The sequence below is a fragment of the Psammomys obesus genome, unplaced genomic scaffold, assembly GCF_907164565.1.
Source record: "Psammomys obesus unplaced genomic scaffold, mPsaObe1.curated_primary_1811, whole genome shotgun sequence".
NCBI lineage: Eukaryota > Metazoa > Chordata > Mammalia > Rodentia > Muridae > Psammomys > Psammomys obesus.
Genome location: NW_026596117.1, coordinates 10,065,553 through 10,083,204, shown reverse-complemented (window position 1 = coordinate 10,083,204; position 17,652 = coordinate 10,065,553). Strand labels below are relative to the sequence as shown.

The following is a 17,652-nucleotide window of genomic DNA, read 5'->3' as shown; positions in this document are numbered from 1 at the left end:
ATAGTCGCTAAATACGATTTCTTTTAGAGCAGGTCTCCTACCTATAACATAAGGAAAAAACTCACAGAAACATCTGCTTTACCAACTAGCCCTGAAGATCCTCATAGCTGATATTCCCTACATGGAAATAACACTGACCCACTTCACCTAAGTCAAACTACTTTACAAGTGGAGTGATAAAAGCTTAGCCCTCAGTTTTTAAAACTAACCAAACACACCTTTTTTTTCTTTTTTTGTTTTTCGAGGTAAGGTTTTTCTGTGTAGCCCTGGCTATCCTGGAACTAGCACTGTAGACCAGGCTGACCTCAAACTCAAGAGATCTGCCTGCCTCTAACTTCTAAGTGCTGGGATCAAAGATGTGTGCCACCACTGCCCAGCTAAAATCTGTATCTTATCTAAGAAAATTTGCTTATCTACTGAGACACTTAAAAACGCCTTGGGCAGGGGCTGGAGAGATGGCTCAGAGGTTAAGATGAGTTCAATTCCCAGCAACCACATGGTGGCTCATAACCATCCATAATGAGATCTGGTGCCTTCTGGTATGCAGGTGTACATGCAGGCAGAATATTGTGTACATAATAAATAAATAAATCTTAAAAAAAAAATGCCTTGGGCAAAAACACACAGCTACTGCAACTTTCTCAGAACTAATGGCAAAACCCAAAGTGTAAAGGCTAGCCCACTCGGTAGAGCATGGCTTTAGCATTGGCTCTCCCAGTGGAAAGGCATGTTAAGTAGACACTGGCACCCTTTAAATGACCCCACTTTCAAAGAGTTTGTGAGACATTGAACACTCTAACCTTTCTGATGGACAGACTGGATTAAGGAAGGCATGTTAACTGCCACCTGGGCAGTAACAACATTCTTAAAATATTTTTACTGCCTTACTAAGGGGTACTGAAATTCCCCATAACGAATGAGTTCTAGAAATAAATTTGTATTTAAGAAGTTGTACCTTCCATAAATACTGTAATTTTTCCCAGAGTTCCTCTTTTCCATGGAGCTTATTCCTAGGCTGTGAGTTTATGTAGTCTACATATATCTTGTTTAACTCAGAAGCATCGATTTTACCTTAACACGAAGAGAAATGAAAAACATTAAAATAGCATCTGAACTTTAACCATGCACAGTGTAGCTAATAGTGGAGCATGTGTCCAGCACATACAATGTCCTAGGTTTGACTCTACCCCATAAAATAAACAAATAAATCCATTTTGCCCCAGAGCCATTGTGTTTATTAGTCACACTCTTCACCGTAAAGCTCAGAAATCATAGAACAGATAAGCAATAATGAAGGCCAATGCTTCAAAGACGAGAGTGAATAACACAGAGGAAAAGAGATGCTATTTATCTAAGTTAAAGATCTCAAGACATGGAATTGAATGGGAGGGACAGAGCACAGAACATGAGTGAGGTCCAAGAATGAAGTGTGTCTTGTATGAAAATATAATAATGGGGTGCACACCTTTAATCCCAGCACTCCGGAGGCAGAGGCAAGGAATCTCTGAGTTTACTCAGAGGCTAGCCTGGTCTATAGATCGAGTTCCAGGACAGCCATGGCTATACAGAGAAATCCTGTATCAAAAACAAACAAACAAACAAAAAAAAAAAAAGGAAAAGAAAACGTAATAATGGATTCCATTATTTTCTATGCTGACTCGACACATCTCAAATTTTTTAAAAACATGAGTAGCTGAGCAATTACTATATTTTGAAGTATGAGTTAAAAAAAATGCCATGGGTAACTATGTACACACCCATATACATATATAAAATATACTTTAAAAATATGTGTGTGTGTGTATGTATGTGTGTCTGTGTGTAAGTCAGTACACACCCATCAAGTTATCAAACCACTAGGCATGTGCAGCAACCACTTTTACCAGCTGAGCTATTTCTCTGGTCCCACAATTTTTTTTAAAAACAGGGTCTGACTATGTAGCTTAAGTTGGTATCAAGCTTTATAATGCTCCTGCCTCAGCCTCCCTAGTGTTGGGATTGCAGGTTTACAACACCACGTCTGATTTTTAAGAGTGTATGTTTTGCAGCCTGGGCTACATACTGAAATCAAGGGCACCCTGAAATTCATATCAAAACCCTGTTGCCAAAAAGGTATATAATTTGAAGCTAAGTAGTACTAAGAAGAATTTTACCTCTACCACTGTGGTGGTGCATTATGGGTTGGCCCACTGTTTAATGCTGATTAAACTCTGTTTCTGGGTTTATCTATAATGGTATTTCAGGATAAGATTAGCATATCAATCAGTGGACAAAGTAAAGGAGACTATCTTTCCAAACTGGGCGGTGATCAGCCTAGCCCTTGGAGGCCTGAACAGAACAAAAAGCAGAACCTACATTTCATCCTCACTGTATGTGTTGGGAGATGCCCTGCCTATGGACTTTAAACCACTGGCCCCCTGGTTCTCAGGCTGCAAACTCAGAATTACAGCCCCAGCTTTTTAAGATGTCCTCTTGCTCACAGTCATAGTATGAGACCCTTCAGCCTCTAGAGCCCTATCAGTCAGTTCCTTGTAATGTTTTTATCTATCTATCTAAACATTCATTCTGTTTCTCTGCTGACCCCTTAGAAAATACAGCCACTAACTAGCTGTCATAGCTGACCTTCAGGGCCAACCTGACTGGATTCACAGTCACCTAAAAGGCTGAATAATACCACTGGGTGTGTCTGTGAGATATTCAGAGGATGAACAAAGCAGGGAAGACCATCCCAGATATAGGCTGGGGCATAGGGAGGAAAGAAGACAGCCAGACAGAGCCTGTCCTCATCCTTTTCTCTGCTTCCTGGACCACCACCACATGATCTGAGCTGCTCACCGAGCCTTCCCATCCTTGGTAGACAGATACACCATGAAGCTGTGAGCCCAAATCTTTCCTCCCTTAAGTTCTTCCTGTCAGGTACTGTCACAGGAATGCCCAAGTAGTTAGTACTCAGCTAAAGTGATCTGGGGAGAGATTGCCCATCTATAACTTACACATCAGAATAACACCATCAGCTCACGGGCGTTTCTGAAGAGAACTTAGTTACACAAAGCTAACTCACAGAGCGTCTACCATAATTATTGCTAGTATCACTTACTAGTACTTCGGTGGCCATTAAACTAATCTGAGTACCACTGGTGTTCTCCAGCACTGAACACATCTGCTTTGTCACTTTACCATGGCATGTAAATGGTAGAGTATCAATGAACACCACGTCATCAGGGAGGGCATGCGATGGGAGGTGTTTCTGCAATTCTTTAAAGAGGTAATCCTTTACTAAATCAACTTTGGATACGACGAAGAGAACCAATTTCTCCTGATTATACCATGTCACTGCACAGGATTCCACCTGGTGAAGTTCTTCGACCACCTGTAAGAGAGATTACCCTCACTTATTCATGGGGACAACTAAGACAGGCTCCTGAAGGCTCTAAAACCGGTACAGCTGAACTAAAGTCCAGAAAATACCTGGGAGTTTAAAAAAACTATTTGCTATTGGTATCCTTTAACAGTCACCACTTTTAAAAATAATACATCCTAAAGCAAATAAACCAACATCCTTCCAAAGATCTCAAAATCTTACTTGTTACTTCTGTTACTTCCTTTTCTGCATGTGTGTCTGTATGAGTTTATGCACCACATGAGCGCAGGTGCTGGAGGAAACCAGAGGGTGCTGGAGACCCTGCAGCTGGACTTACAGAAGGTTGGGAGCTGTCAGCTGCAGGTGCGAGAGCAGCAAGCATGGCCAACCACAGCGCCATCTCTCCAGCCCCTTATTTTAGAAATGGCCACCTCACACCAGGCTTGGGAATTCACAGCTGTAATCCTAACACTGGGAAGCAGGAGGCAGGAACACCTGGAATTTCAGACTAGCCTGGGCTACAAAAGGAGATGCTTAGGTGGCCCTACCTGTTGTACAAGCTCAATGTTAAGACGTTTGCCGTGACGCTTGATCTGGCTGTCCTTTCTTCCCAAGAAAAATATCTCTCCGTCTTTCACAGTCACAAAGTCTCCTGTGGCTCGCATGGTGCCGAGGGGCACTGTTATTTCATCATCAAGAAAACAGACTCTGTTCTTCCCACCTTTCAAAGACAAACTCCAATGTCATAAAATCCATGGAAAACTAATTTAACATCAGTTACTGTAACACTCAGTAACTCAGACTCAAACCTTGACTATTTATACTAAATGAGGTGACATTTAAATGCTACCTGGTAAAACTGGGCACAATCACTTTAGAGAGTTAGTGAAGAGATAAAATTAAATTTATTTCTAAAAATAAGTATGATTAAAACATATCCTTAGAATACTGCTAGATATAGTTCTGCCTACAAATGCTAACATTTCAAGTTATGTTTCTAAATTTTCAAAAACTGCATGTGGAATCAGGTAAACTCTAAACTTCTTGTGATTATGAAAAGATTAAAATTTATCACTGAAAAGTACATTCTACATAAAAAAACATCATAAAATGAATTAAAAGAAAATCTGATTTTTCTTTTTGAAAAATCAACCAACAAATATAAGCCAACCTAAAAATACTTGGCCAGTGCCTTCGTGAACCGGGGAGCCAGCTGTGTCTCTGACTTCAACCACTGTTCCCAGTAGTGGAGATCCCAGCTGCACAGTATGTTCATGTCTGCAAAAAACACAGCCCAGAGCAGGTTTATAATTCACATCTGAGCAGATGATTTCCTAGCACACTAAAAGCACACTAGAGCAAATAAAACACTTCAAAGACCTCACGAGGAAATGGTTTGGCGGAAAGGGTACTGTGTACTTCAGTCACAAAAGAGTCTGGCAGGATCTCATCACAAGTTATAGGAAAGATTTTGGATTCTTAACTTGAAACACCAGACAAAACACTGTTTTAAAAATTATCACTACGGCGCCTAACAAACCCATTAGTAGGGCTAGGAGCACAGCTTCCTGGCAGAGGGTGGGCCTCCCATGCAGGGACCACAACCTCAACAGCCATCACCAACCAAAACTCATGAACCCCAGCATTAATGCTGAGGTCTCAGAAAGAGCCCGCCTCTCCTCCCCTCCAGGGGGTAAAACTAAAGCCCTTACTTCACAGTAGAATTAAGAGTCTCCTCTGGGATCTTGTAAAAAGTTGCCCAACTGGATACTTCTGTGATACCATAAATATTGAATATTTGCGTTCTGTTGTCTTTCCCTCGCCAGCTTTTGAGGATGGTCAGTGAGGGGAAGGCTTCCCCGCCAAGGGCTAGCACTCTCAGGGAAGTGTGCGTTGATAGGACAGTGGACTTGATGAGCTCAGATCCAAATCTTCTCAGCAATGTTGGTGTTGCCTGGAAACACACTCAAATCACTTAGTTTTCCATCTTCCTCATGTAAACACTGTAATTAATTCAAACTTTGCATTTGGCACCCATTTGGCTTTAGGACTGTGGTATAAAGATTTATTATTACTTCAGTGTATGTTTCTATGCATGTGTGCCTGCAGAAGCCAGGAGAACACTGGGTGCCTTAGAACTGGAGTTACAGGCTCTGGTCAACCAAACTCTGGTCCTCTGGGAGAGCAGGAAATTCTCTAACCACTGGGACCTCTCTCCATCCCTAAGGCTATAATTTTCAATTGGCAAGCTCTAAATAAATATTCAGAAATATTTTTCAAACCTTAAATAAATATTTCACAATTCATTTATGTTATTATATATATATATATATATATATATATATAAATATATATATATATATATAAAGTCTTTCTTTTTTATTGCTAAGTGGTATGCCTTTGTATAAATTAGGACTGTTTTTATCATTTCCATATAAATCAACTTGTAAATTTCTACATTTACTGGGATTTTGGTTGAATGAGTACATTTAACATAATTTACAAGTGGACTCAGCAAGATCTGCTTTCTTGACAATGTTGGAACTTCTACATACATGTGAAATGCCTGTGTACATAGGTAGGTCTTTAATTTCTATCAACAATGTTAGAGTTTTCAGTGGATCAGTCTTGCTATTCTTTAAACTTATTCTTATTTTATTATTTCTATGCTAATTTTTTTATTTTAAAAAAATTTTTGTATTATTTACTTTCTATTTATAAGTGTTCTCCCTATATGTTTACATGCCAGAAGAGGGCACCAGATCTCATTATACATGGTTGTGAGCCACCAAGTGGTTGCTGGGAATTGAACTCAGGACCTTTGGAAGAGCAGCCAGTGCTCTTAACCTCTGAGCCATCTCTCCAGCCCAATTTCTATGTTATTGTAAAGAAACATTTTCGTAATTTTACTTTGGGCATTTCCTTAGTAGAAATATACATATATGGAAACACATGAATAAAACACATGTAGTTGTACATACATGTAGTTTCACATATATTAAACACATGTAGTTGTACATACATACAACTACAGTTGGTTTTATATCAAGTATGTATCTTCCAATTTTGCTAAATGTTTATTAGTTCTAATGCCTTCTTCTCCCTGCCTTTCTTGGTTTTCTAGATATATTCCACCTCCACCTCCTCCTTTTTCATCTCTTCCATTTTTTCCCTCCTTTTCTTCCTCTTCTTTTGCCCTTCCCTTTGTCCTTAGTGTACTGGTGAGACACACCAGAATAATAATAACAAAAAGTGGCAGAAGCCTCATCTTTATCTTTCTTTTTAAGATACATTTATTTATTTATTTATTTATTTACTTACTTACTTACTTACTTACTTATTTATTTATTTATTTATTTATTTATTTATTTATTTATTTATTTATTTATTTATGCAGTGTTCTGCCTGTACTTGTGCCTGCAGGCAAGAAAAGGGCACCAGATCTCATTACAGACGGCTGTGAGTCACCATGTGGTTGCTGGGAATTACACTACCACACAGGGCTCCTTTGAATTTTTAAAAGACTTATTTATGTGTATATTTGTGTGACGTGTAGGTATGTGCATGTATGTGCAAGTGCCCATCAAGGCCACAAAAGGGTGTCATATTCCCTAGAGGCAGAACCACCTGATGAGGGGCCTGAGACCTGAACTCTGGTCCCCTGGAAACATAACAAGTGCTCTTACGTATTGAGCCATCTCTCTAGACCCATATCTCCAGTATTTTTTGTTTGTTTTTTGCTGTTCACTACTTAAGTCTAGGCGGGCCTGGAATTCACATGGATCCACCTGCCTCTGCCTCCCCAGTACCTTAAAGGCATGAGCTGGTACACCCAGCCAGCTTCAGTGTCTTTAACCATTTATAACGCAGTATCTTTAAAAATTTTAGATTATTTTATCCATATGCGTGTTCTGCCTTCATGTCTATATGTGGGTGCCCTGGGATGTCAGAAACATCTTAGGACTCAGCATCTGGAGTTATGGATGGTTGTGAGCCACCCTATGGGTGCTGGGAACCAAACTAAAGTCCTGTGGAAGAGCAAGAAGTGTTGTTATCCTCTATTGTTCCAGCCCACTTCTTTGGTATTTTAAGATAATGTAGTATCTTAAAGCTTATGTTCTACATACTCTTCTGTTTATTTTATGTGTGGGTTTCACCTTATATGTATGTGTGCACCACATGTGTGCCTAACGTCCTCAGAGGTCTGAAGATGGAGTCAGATCCTCTAGAACTAGAGTTACAGACAATTATGAGCTACCATATCAGTGCTAAAAACTGATCCTGAGTTCTCTGTAAAAGTGGCATATGGATTCAGTTGACATGACGGCATGCACAGAGTCTATGTAAGTCCAAGCCAAACCAAGTCCCAGCCTGGGGAGGAAAGCTGGGCAAAATGTCCTGTCGCTCGGCAAGGAGCTGCTAAACTGCCAGCTGCTCAGAGTCAGTTTTCTTCTAAGGGGGTAGCCCTGGCAAGTCGACCGTGTGCCAGTGGAAGACTTATAAATCCAATATTTGGGCTGCACAATCGGCCTTGATGAGAGGGGAAAAAAAGACACAAATTGTGTAAGTAGGAAAGGAGGAATAGATTTGTGAAGGCCTAGGGAGAGAGCGTGGATTCTCTAAAGAGCAATTTTTAAACCTCTTGGGAAGGTATGTTGTGTGGTGTATGTCTACATGCGCTCCAGTGTACGTGGATACACAGCGTATGTTTAGAGGGCGATACCCAGCGTCCTCTTCCAGCTCTCTCCACCCTGTGTTTTTGTCTCTCACTGAACCCGAAGCTTACCATTTCAACTAGGCTAGCTGGTTAGTGAGCTTCCAGGATCCCCCCGCCTCAGCCCCCAACACTGGGATCAGGTTATGCGGCATGCCTGGCTTTCATGTAGGTGCTGGAGACTTGATCTCATGTCCTTGTACTTTCATAAAAAGTGCTCTTACACACTAGGCCACCTCTCCAATTTCATTTTTGTTGTTATTTGTTTTTTAAAGACAGGATTCTACATAGCTCAGGCTGGCCTTGAACTCACTATGCCGCAGAGGCTGATCTTGAGCTCCTTACTGGAAGCCTCCACCTCCTAAGTACCGGGATTGCAGGCAGATGCTAGCACACCTGTTTCTAAGCTCATCTGTAAAGTGGTACTCTATTAGATTTTGGTAGGAAACACAATATGCTTAAATGTTATGATAGAAGATACCCAAATAGCACACTCATAGTCAAAGTCATGTTTTCCCAGTTACTTACTCCAGTTGAATACTGTAGTACATGCAACACGGTACGCATAAATAAATGCTTTGTCTTTCATTTTTAAAAACAAGGTGGTAGCCTCTGATGAGCTAACTACGCTGTCATTAATCTACTGGGAAGAACTACAGACATATAACGGATCCTCAGAAACATGCAACATTAGAAGGATGAAGAAGAAAACATTTCTGTTGCTACTGAAGTGTACCTGTAGGACAGTCACTCTGTGGCGGGAAAAGAGAACCTCAGCTAATTTTGATGGGAGCACTTTGACAGAAGTTGGTACGATAAGCAGACAGGCCCCACTGGACAGAGAAACAAATATTTCCACAACAGATGGATCGAAGGTCAGAGGTGAAGCCAGAAACAAAACATCTTCTTGGGTGATGCCAAAAAGTACCCTAAAGGCAAACAGAGCATAGCTGTTATGAGGAAGGCCTAAGCGTGGGTATGCACAGACCCTAAAGAAGCACTGAGTAGGGACTGGAGAGAGCACTTCTTGCTCTTGTAAGAGACCCATGTTCAGTTCCCAACATCCACACGGTGGTTCACCACCACGGAAACTCTTGTTCTGTGTCCTTTTCTGACACATGGAACACTGACATACATGCAAGGAAAACACTCATACACATGAAATAAAAATGGATAAATCCAAAAAAAGAGAAGGAAAAAGTGCAGTAGCAGGGTCATCAGTGAGGAGAAAAGTTTTCTGGATGCTTCAGACTTCATTCTTCAGATTATCCAAAATGGCGCTGTTGCTGCTGGAAACCCTTTATAAAAGGCTGGACCAAGTGTGGCGGTGCACGCCTATAATCCCAGCACTTGGGAGGCCGAGGAAGGGTGGATCTCTGTGAATTTGAGGCCAGCCCGGTCTACACAGTAAGTTCCAGGACAGCCAGAGCTACACAGTGAGTCCCTGCCTCAAAAACTTAGATAGATAGATAGATAGATAGATAGATAGATAGATAGATAGATAGACAGACAGACAGACAGACAGACAGACAGGCAGACAGACGGATGAAAGCCCTTTAAATAATACCTTTTTTTTTTCTTTTGCCAGACAGGCTCTGTCATCTGTGACTATTTTCTGACACATCATTTTAGACAGCATGAACTACAACCCCCGGAATTCTTTCTATTACTCTTTCTTTTTTGTTTTTATTTTTGTTGTTTTAGTTTTTTGTCTTTGTTTTCAGATACACTATCTTGTTATGTAACTCTGGATGGCCTGGTACTATGTAGCCCAGACTGACCTCAAACTCACAGCAATCCTTCTGTTTCAGCCTTCCAAGAGCTAGAATTACAGATGTGCACCACCAGCTTTATATGCTTCCCATAAGGAGGAAGGGAATAGAGAAGAGGGAATATTCTCTAACGTTTATTAGAGAATTGAGGGCTGGCAGCGCCACTCAGTAAAGCACACACACTCTCGTCAGTTATTCAGCTGAACGTTCCAGTCCGCAACCAGCTCAGTTTTATCCATCCTGAACTGGCTGGATTTCTTCCTTAATGAAAAATCAAACAGGCTGGAGAGACAGCTAAATGGTCCAGAGAATACCACTGTTTCTACCAGTATCTACTGAGAGGTCAGGCTGTTTAGTCTATCTAACTCCAGCTCCACAGGGAACTGAAGTCTTTGGCCTCCACATGCACATAACATACCTACAAGCAGATATACACATATACACATACTTACAGACAAATTAAAATAAAATGTATTTTTACAAAGCAGCAGCAGGAGCTGTGGCTCTAGGTTAGCGCCCCACCCAGATGACTGTGCTTCTGATGATGCTGTGCACAGTCTCATGCCTATGGGGCTCCAGCCTGCTAGAGTCTCTCCTGGCTGCCTACCCCACGGCCTCCACATTTTCTCAGCCATGCTATTTGAGCCAGTTCCTTGCCACAATGCACTCATATATTCTGGTTTCCTTTCAGTAGATGCTTTCTTCTGTGTGATTTATTTTTCATTTTTATTTCTAAAGCCTGTGTGTATGAGGGGAAGAAGCTAGAGGCCAGAAAATAACATGGGATTCCTCAGAACTGGGGTTACAGGCATTTGTGGGATGCCCAGCTTGTTATGGGTCCTGGGATCCAAACTCCAACCAGCATGAATATGCAAGACCATTAACCACTGCACCATCGCTCTACCACTCATTTTTAGGTCTTGAGACAGGTCCTTACTATGTGTCCCAGGCTGGGCAGGAAGTATTAATCCTCCTGCCTCAATCTCCTGAATGCTAGGATACAAGTCAAATACACTCAGTGATGTTTAATACAGACCCCAGCCTTTCCTTTTCCTAGTATTTGGAGTTTTCTTTTCTATGAGGAGGAGGAGGAACAGAACGGGATTAGAGCATGGATTTGTTTCGTCTATACTACTGCTTTTAATCTGCACAGTTAATTAGGATTATCTATTTAGATCAAGATTTTAAAAAAACAGATACTTAAAATTATTTTATTCTTTTTTAAAATGCAAGATTTATTTTGTTTTGTTTTCTTAAGACAGAGGCTCTCTCCACAGCACAAATGTCTCAAACTTGTGATCTTTCTGCCTCTGCCTCTCATATGCTGAGACTACTGGTGAATCCCACACATTCAACTTAAAACTCTAAGAAGAATTCAGAGGCTGGAACTTACCGGAAGTGCTGGACATTTGGCAGTATGCATGCATGAGGCACTCTGACAATCTTCGGTGTTCCTGTGGTCCCTGAGGTGTGTAGGACATAAGCCAAGCAATGCTCTTGCCGCACATCCATGTGTCCCTTCTCCTCAGTGCTATTCCCACAATTCCTGCTGTCTTTTCTATCATTTATCTCGTATTTATCTTTTCTATCACTGAGTATCCAGCTCACCTCACCATTTTCCCAATGCAGTCTGAAAAGCACCAGGTCCTTATGTTCCACTGAAACGGTATCATAGTTCAAAATCGTTTCATAAGAGGATTTGAATTTCTGTCAGAAAAGATATTGAACATGTTAAAAGGGATTCTTTTACAGAGAATGTAATATATCCATTTACTCATTCAACGTGGCTTAACCAGGGATGGGAGTACTGGCTATGTATCCTGGGACAAAGAGAAATGAAACATATCCAAGAGTTAAGTGTCCTTATTTCTTTATTATTATTATATTTATTATTATTAATTACAATTCATTCACTTTGTATCTGGCTATAGCTCCCTCCCTCATCTCCTCCCAGTCCCACCTTCCCTCCTTCTTTTTAAAAATTATCCCTGATTGGCTAAATAAAAGGCCTATATACCTGGGTGGGGCAGAAGTCAGAGGAGGAGCTAAGGTTCATGGGCTTTGAGGACAGAAGGATCAGAGACAGGGAGAGGAGAAAGAAGGAAGCAGAGTCACCATGGGATAGGTAAAAAGTCACGTGGGTCAGGATAAAGAACTCTGAATATCGGAATGGAGAGAAGCAGCTCAGGTGTAAAGCATAAGCAAGTATTTAATGGAGCGATTGGGTGGGAAGTAGCTCAGATAGGAATGACTAAAGCAAATAGCATGGGGTGTGGGGCTGAGAGGTAACAAAGCAGATTAGGGGTAATATCTGCCCAGCCTCAGGTGAAATAAGGTTTATTTCAATACAACAGGTATCTGTGTCTTTTATTGATATGGTAGTGGGTTAATATTAACCACTGTAATAATTCTAGACTTTTAATAATAAACATTACTAGCAATTTTTATGTTCTACAACACTATACTGTCTGCAGATCTGCGGGAGGCTCAAAAGGACTGGCCCTTCTTTTTTTTTTAACAGTGCACAAAGTAAGAGGAATTGCATACATACAAGAGGAGAGCAACATTCTCCCAAACATCTTGTTTCTACCTAGTCTCAGCCTCTACTCTGCTGACATTTGGGCCACATAATTCTGTGTGGGAGCCTGTCTTGTACACTGTAGGACTTTTAGCACCATCCACTAGATGCCAATAGCACCTGGGTCTTATCAGGACAATAAGAAATATCCAGCACTTAGGAGTGCAAAGGCAGGTGAATCTCTGTGAGTTCAAGGCCAGCCTGGTCTACAGAGTGAGTTCCAGAACAGCCAAGGCTACACAGACAAACCTTGCCTCAAAAAAAAAAAAAACTATCTCCAGACATTTCACAGTGCCTTCCAGGAGGCAAACTATTCCTAGATAAGAATAATTGATCTAGTGGAAATACAGTAGACGCTGAATGACTGTTCATTGCTTCTTCTTGGAGATCACGGCAAGGCAAGGTACTACCTATGCGGCTTTATGAACCAGTCCCTTACTGTATGCCTTCAGAAAGCATCTTGACAATTAATTCTCACACCTAACCATCTTTCATAAAATTTTCAATATGACTTAAGAAAAATAAGGATGCCAAGTGTGACAGCACACACCTCCAATCCTGTCATTTAAGTTCAAGGCCAGCCTTGTCTACATATTTTGTTCCAGGACAGCTACATAGTGAGACCTAGTCTCAAAAAACAAAACAAAAGAAAGCATGACATTATTATTCAACTTTAGTCTACTTGCAGTAAGAAGGGACTGCGCAATTTCAGGGATACAAGGAAAGACTTCAGCTAGATACTGACATTTATTTCAAAAACACTTAGTGACCAAATTAACCTTTCAGTTTTCTTTCTAGAGACCCCACTCTAATACTCAAGATCCCCTAGGAAGCATTTTGTCCAGCTTCACACATCATATGCACACATGCACACAAACACATACAATCCATTTAGGCTAGTCTCAAGTATAAACTGGTTCACATAGAGGAAGAATAAAAAAAAAAGCTAAACTGCATACATCTTCTGTAACATTCTTCTTCATTAGATACAGTATTTTATGAACAAAAAGTAATTTAATAAAATGTGGGCTGCCTCTTGCTGAACACAAAATATCAACTCCTGACTCTAAAGCAGTGTTTCTCAGCTACACTGTTGGCTGGCAGATACTTGAAATTTTTGTTAGAAACTGTTTTACATGTGCCTGTGTGCCTGCTTGTCTGTATGTCTAGATGAGGGCTCTGAATACCCTGGAACTGGAGTTACAGCTTTTGTAAGCACCCAGTGTGGGTGCTGGGAAAAAAATCCGAGTCCTCTGCAAAAGCAGCAAGTGCCCCTAACCTCTGAGACATCTCTCCAGTTCCACCCTTCAAAGTTTTAAATAATAAATTCATTTTCTACTAATGTGTGATCTAAAAGCATATCTCTTTTTCAAAGTGTAAGTTCAGCTTTAATTGTTTAATTACAGTAGAGCCCTGTAACTGACATAAATACATAAAAGTAAACTCTCCAAGCACTATGTCACTTTCCACCACAGGAAGTAATGTGGAAACAGGAAGGAAAACCACACAATAATCATTAGGATAGAAGATACTTCTAAATGTTAGTTCTCAATGAAGTATACAGGGAAGAGGCAGACAGGAAACACTTGGAAAGATCTGGGCTTTGTTTGGATGCCATAGCTAAAAGGTGCTTCTGGTATCTAACGTGCAAAAGGCAGTAATGCTACTAACCATCTTGTATGGAAACTTCCCACAACATACCCTCAATCAACCAAAATGATGAGACTGCTGAGGCTGAAAAACACTGCCAGAGTTAGTGAATTCAGAAGTCCAGACAGAGAACTCTTAAAACGAAGTCTCTCTCTCAGTCTGTTCACCTCCCCTCTTCCCCAGTCACACTCCTCTGAAACACTTAAACACCAAGACTTACATTAACCTGCTTTTTTTCAACGAGAACATACTTAAGATCACATTTTTTCATGAAGTGAGTTGATAATGGCAGTGGTGAGTCTGGATCAATAGGTGCATAAGCTGCTGGGACCTGGAGAATCCTGGAGGAAAAGTACAAGGTTAGATCAGTGAATAAACTTCTCTAAAACTTTATTGTTCTTCGGTATTTCACAAAGCTTACAGTTGTGCCTTGTTGGAAATAGTTATTTTATCTAGCGGCCAATGCTATTTGAGGTATTGTGAAATTCTAATTTAACTTCTTATCACTTGGGATAAGCTCAATTTTATGGCGTATTTTATGGGATCAATACTCAGTACTGGGGGGGAAAGAGCTCTTAACACTCAATACACAGAAATGCAACGTTTCAAAAGAGTTAACAAGGATTGCATTGATGGCTCAGAGATTTTCTTTGACACAATGACAGTTATAAAATGCTCTGTTTTCCTTTTACAGACAAATGAGACCTTCATACTCTGCAGATATTTAAATATTCTATTCGTGAAAACTTTTAATCTTTCCTTAATAAGCTCAAATCAACAAATGTGAATGATTAAAAATAATACTAAGAGAAATGTGTACTTTAATCTCTTCAGAAAATGTAAACTAGGGCTGGAGAGAATGCTTCAGCAGTTAAAAACACTGGTTGTTCTTCCAGAGGTCCTGAGTTCAACAACCTGGTCCTGAAGCCCAGCAACTACATGGTGCCTCAAAAACATATGTAATGGAATCTAATTCCCTCTTCTGATGTGCATGAAAACAGAGCGCTCACATACATAAAATAATAAATAAATTGTAAAAAAGAAAACTAATGCAAAAGAATCCAATAGTACGTAGCTTAGGATAATATCAGTTTATACTAGAAATATTACCCTAAAATCCAGGAGGGTACATTTATCCCAGGTTGACAGTAGAGACCAATTTCCCGAATTCCTCCAAAGTCACAGTGTGCTAACAGAAAACTGGATAATTCTGAAGCCTCACTCAGCAGAGTCTTGTAGGTGTAGCATGTTGGAAGCTGGCTGTTGCCTTCATCAAAACACACAGCTCTTCTATCCAAATACATGGCGGCAGCCTGTTGCACCAACTCCTGAAGAGTCATTTTACTGAGATCTGCCTAAACACCAAGTACCTGAGAAATCTATGCACAGAAAGAAATGTTAGAAGTTAGGGGAGCTTTCAGGAGGTGAGCAGGAAACTTGTCTACTAGTAAAAAGGACCATCAGCTGAATACCTAAGTCAGAGACATATCTGTTTGCCAGTGTGCAAGATCCCGACTTCTGTCCCCAGCACTGCAAAACAACAAATTGAAAGGTAATTGCCCAGATAAAAGCTGTGGCTATGCTGAAGATTCTGCAAGGCTGGTCGACTGATGACAATGTGAGGTGGAGAGTCAGGATGCTGCAGACTCAAAGACAAACTATCTTGGGTTATCTTGACAGCAGGTTTATTGCCCAGCTGTATCCACCCAACATCCTCATGACTATCACCCGAAGCCTTTGTGGAGATAAGAAGCTCCCACCAAGCCCAGAGCAAAGAATGTCATCGGATCACAGATGGAATTTCCCTTCATTTGCTGTAATCCACCTATCTAATTCCCACCAATGTATTATGAAATAGCTTGATAGTTTACTTTCCTTTGTCCTTCAATTATACAAGCTCGGGTAACTGCTTCCATGTTGGGACATGATTTTTGGGGTAAACTAACTCTGTGTTCCTGGAACCTCATCACTCATATCTGGCTCAGAATAAATGAACCTCATCACTCATATCTGGCTCAGAATAAATTATCTCTTATTGTCCTTAAAGAGCAGTATTTTGTGTTACGAAAACAAACAAAAAGCTGTATCACATAAATGAAACTCTAAACTTTCAAAATACCTATGGCAACTTTGCTGAAAGCAATGACATAAAAATTAATGTGACGACGGTTAAACTAACAACGGATCAGAATTTAAAGATGTGGGAACGATGTGACATGTACATTCTGCCTGTACGTAAACAGGTATAAGTTTTTTTTTTCCCCAGTTGACCACAGCATAAAAAGGATATGTATTAAAAATTAACCAATAAAGGGGCTGGAGAGACGCTCAGTGGTTGAGCACACTAGTTGCCAAAGAACGTGAGTTCAAGTCCCAGAATCATACAGCAGCTCACAAACACTGTTAATGCCAGTTCCTGGGGATCCAACTATGTTTCTGACCTACCTGTGTGGGCACCAGAGACAAACACAGTGTGCATGCATGCATGTGGCAAACCCTCAGAAAATAAGAAATAAATAATTTTTCCAGATTTCCTTTGTGTATGATATTTTGCCCGCATGCGTATGAGTCACATGTATGCCTGTTGGGTGCCCTGGAACTGGGGTTGTGAATGATTCTGACACATCCTGCAGGTGCTGGGAACTGAACTCAGGTCCTCTGCACAAGCAACAATTTCTCTTCACCACTGAAGAGAAATAAAGAAATCTTTATTAAAAAGATTTAATAAAGATCTCTCCCAAAATAAAGAAATCTTTTTAAAAAAAATTTAAAAATATATAAATAACCAATACAAGTAACTTTTTACTTTCCTCCAGTTTTTGTTACAAATTAATACAAAGTAGTCAAGTTCCTACATGGTGACTTTAAAATAACTTATGTAAATAAGTCTGCTTTTAAATTTCTGTGGGAATTAAAGCTTAGGAAAGAGAAAAGCAGCTTCTTTTTTGTTTTGCATTGCTGGATGTTGTGGATATAAACATGTTTTGTTTTGGTCCCAGATGTGGGATGTGGGACTGATTCAGATGGTCCACGGTAGCAGACAATTTGCCTCATGTGGGCTCTGAGAGGAACACTTTGCCTCCTGCAGATAGTTTAAATCTGAGGACTCTGGAAAGAGAATAAATGCCAGAGCGCAGAGTGTGCGGAATCTCTGAGAAAGTACAAGGCTGCTCTTACTTCCCCCTTGCTGCTCCCAGGTGCTGCTGTGAGACAAGAAGTTGGGAGATCTACAACCCCTCCTCCCACTAACTCTTTCTCCTACCTGGTGTTGGGGGGTTGGAAGGGTTTGGGGTGGAGTAGGAAGAAAAAGAGAAAAGAAATGTAAGTAAAAGAGTTTTAAATAAGTACGCCAACAGCTGGAGATTAAGCCTAGGGCCTGGAGCTTCCTTGACAAGTTCCCTGTCACTGAGTTACATCTACAGGCCCTGAACAAAAGCAGAGAGAAGAGAATCCTCACTCAATACCTATCCAATTACAGACCACTGTCTATAAAACAGGGCTCACCATTTCTCATATTTAAAGACCTTTTAAAATGGCAAGAAATAAGCTTTTCACACCCTATTTCATGTTCGTGTTT

The 17,652-nt window shown here is 40.5% G+C and overlaps 1 protein-coding gene across 6 annotated transcripts in view; it reads right to left on the bottom strand.

Annotated features, from left to right (window-relative positions):
• Positions 1-17,652, bottom strand: part of Aasdh (aminoadipate-semialdehyde dehydrogenase) — a 31,515-nt gene that overhangs the window by 7,720 nt on the left and 6,143 nt on the right. For 3 of the 6 annotated variants that reach the window (XM_055629201.1, XM_055629204.1, XM_055629203.1), the window contains exons 4-12: positions 15,186-15,454; positions 14,296-14,416; positions 11,241-11,554; positions 8,812-9,004; positions 5,074-5,315; positions 4,533-4,639; positions 3,910-4,082; positions 3,178-3,370; positions 956-1,071 (exon numbers count right to left, since the gene is read on the bottom strand). In XM_055629201.1, coding sequence (XP_055485176.1) covers positions 956-1,071; positions 3,178-3,370; positions 3,910-4,082; positions 4,533-4,639; positions 5,074-5,315; positions 8,812-9,004; positions 11,241-11,554; positions 14,296-14,416; positions 15,186-15,415 — 1,689 coding nt within the window. In that variant the 5' untranslated portion in view covers positions 15,416-15,454. Of the gene's footprint in view, positions 1-955; positions 1,072-3,177; positions 3,371-3,909; positions 4,083-4,532; positions 4,640-5,073; positions 5,316-8,811; positions 9,005-11,240; positions 11,555-12,975; positions 13,022-14,295; positions 14,417-15,185; positions 15,455-15,547; positions 15,606-17,652 lie in introns of those variants that run through there. The other 3 variants (XM_055629202.1, XM_055629205.1, XM_055629206.1) reach the window with 3 other exon arrangements.